Source organism: Echinops telfairi, unplaced genomic scaffold, assembly GCF_000313985.2.
Source record: "Echinops telfairi isolate 266 unplaced genomic scaffold, ASM31398v2 ScPeMD7_7422;HRSCAF=8460, whole genome shotgun sequence".
Classification (NCBI taxonomy): Eukaryota; Metazoa; Chordata; class Mammalia; order Afrosoricida; family Tenrecidae; genus Echinops; species Echinops telfairi.
Genome location: NW_022111322.1, coordinates 1,973,623 through 1,981,562, shown reverse-complemented (window position 1 = coordinate 1,981,562; position 7,940 = coordinate 1,973,623). Strand labels below are relative to the sequence as shown.

Here is a 7,940-nt window from a genome sequence, read left to right as displayed (position 1 = left end):
CTTGCATCCCAGACATACAACATTAACAGGTACACTAGAATTCTGAAGGTAGCTATACTGCAAAATAGTTTAAAATTAGATGATTGTACAGTATTCATTTATGCTTGGAATTCCAGTCCTAGACCAAGCTTGTGGCCACTTGCTGTCCAGCGGAGCAGACAGCGTCAGTTCGATGCCTGGCTTTAGGGTCTGAGTGTAGCCTAAACCCATCAGGCTGCAGTTGTTCACCTTGTCCAAGAAGCAGGCGTCAGGGTCGATCTGATACTTGGCTGCTATTCCGAGGGGAGTGGTGCTGTTCCCGGCTGTCCAGGTGAGATTGACAGCAGTCTCCAACTTCTCGTTCACCTTCTGGTAAATGGAGCCGCCAAACTCTGTCCCGTCATTCACACTGGTGTGAAGCTGGAATTCATACGTCTGGTAGCCAACCGCAAAGTTGCTCTGCGTCACCCGGGACTTGGCGGTCTTGAAGTTCATCTGGTAGCCGGCCAGCCAGCCCTTGTAGCCCAGCACCAAAGTCCCGAGGATGGCAGGCCCGGCGAGGTCGAAATCCACGTCGTAGCCAGGTTGACGTGCTCCCGCTTGTACCCCGTCTTGATTTGGGCGTTCTTTTTTCCCAGTGTTTGGGGAGAAGGACAAGTCGAAGGCCAGCTTCAGTCTGCGGGTCAGCTGGTCTTCCACAGTGATCTCGGTGCCGAGTGTGTTGTCTGTGTTCCACTTCTCCGTGAATGTCAGCCCGTAGTCGGTCCCCCGTCCTTGGTTTCCAGACTGCCCGTGACTTTGTTGGTCTCGGTGTTGGCTGAGCCGGAGCTGGTAAATTCCAGTCCATTCTCGGATTTTCTTTTCAAATCCAGTTTTATGAGGCCAAACCCGTAGCCCTTGGTGAAGACAGCCCGAGGAGGTTTGCCAAGGTCAATGTGCGTGGGAGGGACAGCCCTCCTCTGCTCGGAGGCGGTAGCAGCGGGCTCCGTGGTGGACGGCGTGGGCTGCGGTGCAGAGGAACCGGCCAAGGAGGGTTTTTTGTTTGTTTGTTTGTTTTGAGGATTGAGGTGTGTCTGACCCAAGCCGTGATATTTTCAATTGCCTTCAATGCATGTGAAATTAAACAAGGAAGATTAAGGAAAATCAATTCATTTGAACTCTGGTGTTGGCAAAGAATCTTGAAAGTACCAGTGGACCGCCGAAAGAACAAACGGATCGGCCTTGGAAGAAGTGTCGCTAGAATGCTCTTCAGAGCAAGGCCGGGGGACTCGTCTCTGGTACTTCGGACGTGTTGTCAGGAAAGACCAGTCCCTGGAGCAGGAGACCGTGCTCTCTGAAGGCAGCGGAAAGGAGGCCGGCTCTGGACAAGATGGACGCACACAGCGGCTTCAACAGTGGGTGAGGGTGGTGCAGCACTGGTGGGATTTCGTTCTGTTGTACATGGTCACCATGAGTTGTAACCGCCTCGATGCACGGCACCTTTCATCGTGTGTGAGGCACGTCCTGCTATTTCCATTTCTCGTTGATTATTTATCCTTCTTCAGCCCTTATCCCAAGGGCTTTGCCATCGAGTTTCCTTGAGGGATTCCTGATGTGATGACAGGGTTTTTCTGCTTCCCTTTCCTGGGAAACAGAGTTCTGGGCTTTGTGCATTAAAACCTTGCCCTGGGTACCCATGGTCTGCACGTCATCTCTGATTTCCCTGGGCTTCTGTGCTGTTGCTTTGTTCTCAGCATACGAGGCTGCTCACTCTTCCTTCCTGCCTTACATTGGGCTCTAAGTGCTTCTCATCTGTCCTCTAAGGTAAGTTTTTCCTCAGGTACCAGTATTCTTTATAGGACAGGGAGTGCAAACCCGACAAATTAGTTTGTCGTGCCCTCCTTTTCCACCAGTTACCCACAGTTTGCTTAGGTTGCAACTTACCTTGAGGTCTCGGGCACTCCAGTTCACTCCCTCTGCCTTGCCCGTACTCCTTTCCATTGCTTGTGCCCAATGTTTTGCTCCTTCTGAATTTCAGCCCAGTGGTTCCGTCCTTCAGGTCTTCTTTGCGCTGATCGTATTTAAATGACCTTCCTCTTTGTTGGTTTTGCATAGGTTTTTGGCTGTACCATCCCACCAGCCGCTTTGCACGAGAAAGATGAGGCTCTCTGCTCTTAGAGAAGTTTACAGTCTCGTGAACCCTCTGTCTAGTTGCCGTGAGTCAGAAAGCACTTGATGGCAGTGAGTTTGAGAAGATCTCTTGGTCTGAGAGGCCAGGCATCATGATCTGTCGTCTTTTTGGCTACTGTCATTGCTACGTAGAGGTGTTCAGCAGCTCTTACATGAGTATTTGTGCTATGGACAACCTGCATCCACACCTGCACGTGTGTGTCATGTGTTATTCACTCAGACTGACCAACAGGGACGAAAGATACTTTATTATTTTTTTCCAAAGACAGTGACACACTACTGGACACTGCCGGTTTTTCCTCTGTCCCCCTCCAGGGCTGTTGTGTTTGTGGTGGACAGTGCGGCATTCCAGCGAGAGGTGAAAGACGTGGCTGAGTTCCTGTACCAAGTGCTCGTTGACAGTGTGGGCCTGAAGAACGCACCCTCCTTCCTGATAGCCTGCAATAAGCAAGGTGCCTTCCTCCTCCGTGCTCTGGGCTTGCTACTGGAAAGTGGTACCGTTGCCTAAAGGGGTGCTTATTGAGGATGAGTGCTAGGTGCTGTGTAAGTAACTGTAACCTCAAGCATTTCACACCTTACATTTTATTTCTGCACCTGTGTTTTCGTCACTGTTCACAGGCTGTTGTAAACAAAGATGACAGATCGTTCCAACTTTCCTTTGATAGTGTTTTGTTTAAGGTATAAATTATCTTACATTATTAAGTTAATCAGATTAATGATATAGCCACATTCTTTTTTAAAGGTGGGGGAAGAGCATTTATAGTTCAAATAGGAATGTTGCATCTTTTTCAGGAGTCTTGGGAGAAGACCCTTATTGGTTTAAATTAAAAATGTGTTGGTTTCTTACTAGATATTGCAATGGCCAAATCAGCCAAGTTGATCCAGCAGCAGCTTGAGAAAGAACTGTAAGTATGAGCGGGCCCCTTAGACCTCAAACAGAGTTCTTATTTCTTTCTTTGGTGGAGCGTGATTATCACAAGGAGACAGAAGATGAGTGGATCTGCTTGTTAAGTTCTTGATGGAGGAATTTGGAGTAATGAGAGCATGACTGGGGTGTTTATAAATATTCTTAGCCTTCATGGAATGAAGAGCTCAGAGTATTGAAATGATTACCCTCAATTTATTTTGCTACTGTCAACAGTAGAAATTAAGAGGTTTCAGAAATTAAGCCATTTAAAAGTCATTTTTGTTGATAAAATTAGAAAGGAACATTTGGGAAGAATTTAAAAAGATACTATTTGTAGTTTATTTTATTGTTTTTAAGCTACTCTGACGATATCATTTAGCTTGTTTTTTGTGTTTAAAATGTTGCAAATGGGAGCTACCTATAAGCTTTTGAATTTTAGGAAAACCAGCATGTCTTTATGTTCTGCCGGCCAAAGGCTTGTTTAGGCAGAAAATGATCTACTTTTTAACAAAGAAGGTGGATTCAACTTTTAGCTCAAAATATCCAATAATTTCTTGTCTCCTTTATTCGTTTACCAATCACCTATAGTGCATGCCCTCTGTGCCACGTATGGTGCATGCCCTCTGTGCCACGTATGGTGCATGCCCTCTGTGCCACACCCTCTCTTGGGATGCGGCCGTAGGGGAAGTCTGCGACACTCCTTGTACTCGGGAGCTCAGGAGTCCAGGAGAGGATGGGCTGGCAAACTCCTGCCCAGGGGCCTGCAGGCTAGGAATAGTTTTACATTCTCAGAGAGCGGTTTAAAACAAAAGAAGAAGAAGCCATAGACTGAACTGTGGTCCACAGAGCCCAAAAGGTTTTCATTTCTGGCGCTTTACAGAAAAAACTGAGCAGTCTTAGTCATTTTCAGAGGTTTCTATTCCTTCTGAAGTTTCTTTCTTACAGTGTGTCTTCCCATGCGCTGACGCTCACTCTGGAGGCCCTGCGGATGCTGGCTGTCGGGGCTGAGGGAGTCGGGACAATGCGATGATCCCATTGCAGTTGTTAGAGATTATTCTCGGGAATGCAGGCTGTGGGGATGTTTGTGCATCCGCTTGTTTGGTTTCTAAACTAGGCTGTTTAACAGTCTTCCCTTCTGTGAAAGACGCATTTTCCTTAGTCCATGTGCTTGTCACGCTAAAGACGCATAGAAAAAGAGCAGGCAGTGCCGTGAAGTGCAGTGTTGGAAAGATGGAAAGATGAGTCAGTTGGTTGTATCTTCATTGGTAGTGAGAAGTGATCCTGTCAGCTGGACGCACGTCATGCCTTTCTGACTAACAAGGCTGCACTGCCTCTGTGACCTTGTGACCAAAGCTAAATACATTCAATAAATTATGCTTCAGTATCACACATATTTGAAAAAGTGTGGCCCATGCATTGAATTTAAAGAATGTAGAAATGAATACATGCCCCACCCCCACCTTGCTTGGTTAGGGGGTGGTGGTGGTCCTTCTGTTTCTCCCTGAGGACAGGAGTCCTATCTGGATTTGCTATTAATTATGCATTGCTTGAAAATACTTCCTGTGTGTGCACAGGCATGTGTGTGTACCCCTAAATGAAGTTATGGGCTAGTTTTGCTTGTGGGTTCTCCACAGAATTTCAAGTAACGTTATCAAGAAGTGATTTGTTTAAAGCATGTAGGTATGTCTGCCTCTACTTCTTATTAGCAGAAAGAGTCAGGGGGTATAAAATGACTGCTGCTACCTCAGGAACAGTGCTGTGGCTTACACACCTCTTTAAGGGTGCCTGGTGGCCCGTGGGTGAGGCGCTGGGCTGTAAAGCGCAAAGTGGGTCATTCACACCCTCCCTCCCTGACAATGCCACTGTGTCTCCGTGGCCCTTTGGGCTAGGTCTCCTTTGTCCGTTATGATCTCCCGGAGTCAGAATAGACTCTCTTCTTGCAGCCAGCGGGTGGCAGGGAGGGAAGAAGGTCTTTGTGTTACATACTTATTTAAAATACATTTTAAAATGCATCACGCAGGAGGTTGGGTTTGTAGGGGCACCGAACAGAAACGGTGGTTGGGCGTGGCGCACACCAGATCTATCTGTTCCTGTGTAAGGTCAGAGTGCGTCCCACCTGCCTGCCCGAGAGGGTGGTCCTCAAGGCAGAGGCTTGCGCCCCAGCCTCGACAGTGTGATCGATGTCTGAGTGCCGAGTCTCTTAGGAGCAGAAATGATTTCTTAGGGCGTTTAGCTGCTCTGTAAACACGAAGCTGTGTTTGCTTCCTGATGTGTTTTCCTTGTACCTCACAGCAACACCTTACGCGTCACCCGGTCTGCTGCCCCCAGCACACTGGACACGTCCAACAGCGTCCCTGCCCAGCTGGGGAAGAGAGGCAAGGAGTTCGAATTCTCACAGCTGCCCCTCAAGGTCGAGTTCCTGGAGTGCAGCGCCAAGGGTGGAAAGGGGGACAGTGACCCTGCAGACGTCCAGGACTTGGAGAAGTGGCTGGCTAAAATCTCCTGAGCTGAAGATGTGGATTTGCGGGTGACTGACAGTTTGGGCAAGGATCTATCTTAGACAGGGATACTGTGGTGAGAAGCAGGTCCTTGTCCCAGAAAAAGTAGCATGGGATTTTTTAAAAAAATCCCTTCTCCTTTATAGCTCCCTCGTTTTGATTTGACTCAGGAATCTTCCCTCTGTTAAGATCTATGCCACATCTCTTTAGCTTGTGCTGGATGGAGGCTCAGGTCCCCGTGACACCGCAAGCAGCCTGCACATAGTGGGCATCACCGAACAGCTCTCACCCGAAAGGTTGTCTGATTGTCTGTGTGTGCCTGGCATGTTTGGTTTCCAAGTGCCCCTGACTTGTCACGGGCAGTACATTGCCTGGTGCTCTGTGCAGTCCCCTGTTTGTCGGTACAACTGCAGTGTCGGTCCCCCCACATTTAGTGGCTGCTGGAGAACAGTAATGCAGAGGGGGATATGAGTGCCAGGTAGCGGGCACTGTTCTTCAGCTCAGCAGGCTTCCAAGGACACCCAGGCTTTCCAACCATGCCTTATGTCTCCAAAACATGCGTTCATGAACCCTTGGAAGCATTCCCGGCAGTAAAAGGTAAACACCAATCCCCAGATGCCAAGAATCTAGTTTTCTGGTGGTTTCCATCCCTGGGAATGTCATGGAAATTGAAAGACAGTTAGGTTCCAGTGGATGGCTGAGGTGCTCTTGGGCTAGCTTCATGCATTGCTTGATCAGCTCCGATTTTACACCTCTCGCTAAAATGCTAGGAACAAATTGGAAATGAGAAAAATGCTCTGCTAGTTTTTGAAGTGTGTTTATATTCTTTGATGGGGAAGAAGCTGTCTGCCTTTTGAAAGCACTGCCATTTGCTGCCTCCTTAAGTATCCGGCCTTTATAAACAATGTATTCATTTCTTGGTGAATAAAACCTGTGTGGCTTCAAGCATTTAGAACGATGTGGTAAGGCTCGGCGGACATCAAGTGTGTGGGGCCCAAGGCGTGCATCCTGCTTCCATGTCCCCACTACACACCACACTCTGGACAGACTCCGGCAGTGGGCATGGGGACAGTGGGGGCGGGGACATGGGACAAGTGAGCAGGCCGGCACAAGCCATTGAGCGGGCTGTGTAAGGCACTATTGGAGCACACACCAGAGCCACATAGCCTGGTCCTGTGCTGTCAAGGAGCACCAATAAATAGGGCTGTTCACAGTTCAAATGTGGCTCCACCCCATGTACCCTCTGCCTGCTGCCAGGGTATGTGCTCAAGTATGAGGCCCAGGGTCTCTGAGCAAGACACTGCCTAGGATCCACTGCCCAGCGCCCCCTCTACTGGGCACCTGTGACCAGTGCGACTGGTGTCAGACTGCTGACTAAGCGCCCCTGGCCTGATGCCCCTGTCCAGGAGCATGCTCTTTCAGCCGTGGAGGCAGTGTGCCAGAAGGTAATTGAGGAAAGACTTCTGTGAGAACACAGATGTGGTCCCCTGAGAAATGTTAATATGCAGGCGAGTTCGCCATGATACTCCCTAGGCAAGCGGATAAGGGGAGCCAACCCGGAGGCATTCCGAATGACCAATAGGTCTAGGGTGCGCTCGGGAAAAAGTCTCTGAGCCAGAAGCGGGTTTTCTTAGGGGTGAAGTAAACGAGCAGGTTGTAATCATCACCCCGCTTCCTACCATCCCGTTCCTGAGCCTTTGGGGCATGCCCACTCTGGTGGCCCTGCAGCCACGCGAGCAACCTCCTCCTCCTCCCGGAGGGGAAGACCAGAAGGCAGAGGGCTGTCAGGACACGAGGACCGGCAGACGGTGCGACCGTCACTCATGTATGAGATACCTGCTTGAAACCAGCATGGCACATCTGAGCTGCGTCTGGTGTGAACAGGCACCCAGTCCCGCTCCCATCACAGCTGCCACGTGATGCCAGTGGTCCCTTTCCTGAGGCTGTGGTGAGATGTCAGCTGAGGAGCAGCGGTGGTGGCGACGCAGCCCGGTGCCGACAGGCAGCTGCGGGCTGAGAAAGCTGGAGCCCCGACCTGGTGCTCTTGATTACGATGGTACTCCCTTCGAGCACCCTGCCAAAGGGCTCGGGGCTCGGATTCCCGGTCAGAACGGCTGCCGCTGGTGGGAGGGAGTGCCTGGGGCCTGCCACTTCCCTTCCTGTCACCCCTCCACGAGTGCCCTGGTGTTGGCGGCGTGGTCTGCGCTCATGGCAGCGGGGTTGCTGAGCCGTTTTCATTTCTTTTTTGAGGTTAGCCCCAAACGCTCACAGCTCCCACTGGTCTATTGCCTTGTCTCCGGGAGGGTAGGGGTATCAACACGCCTTCTACTTCAGCCCTTTCCATCTCTGACTCCGCCCGAAAGGAAGCCCGCTTCCCTGTCCCGTGC

The 7,940-nt window shown here is 50.1% G+C and overlaps 1 protein-coding gene and 1 pseudogene across 1 annotated transcript in view; one reads left to right on the top strand and one right to left on the bottom strand.

Moving 5' to 3' along the window:
* Window positions 1-6,498, top strand: part of SRPRB (SRP receptor subunit beta) — a 15,638-nt gene extending 9,140 nt beyond the window's left edge. Inside the window, exons 5-7 of the mRNA XM_004715985.2 lie at window positions 2,464-2,600; window positions 2,999-3,053; window positions 5,348-6,498. Coding sequence (XP_004716042.2) covers window positions 2,464-2,600; window positions 2,999-3,053; window positions 5,348-5,561 — 406 coding nt within the window. The 3' untranslated portion in view covers window positions 5,562-6,498. The remainder of the gene's footprint in view (window positions 1-2,463; window positions 2,601-2,998; window positions 3,054-5,347) is intronic.
* LOC105979804 lies at window positions 99-1,959 on the bottom strand (annotated as a pseudogene).
* Window positions 6,499-7,940: the final 1,442 nt, after the last annotated feature.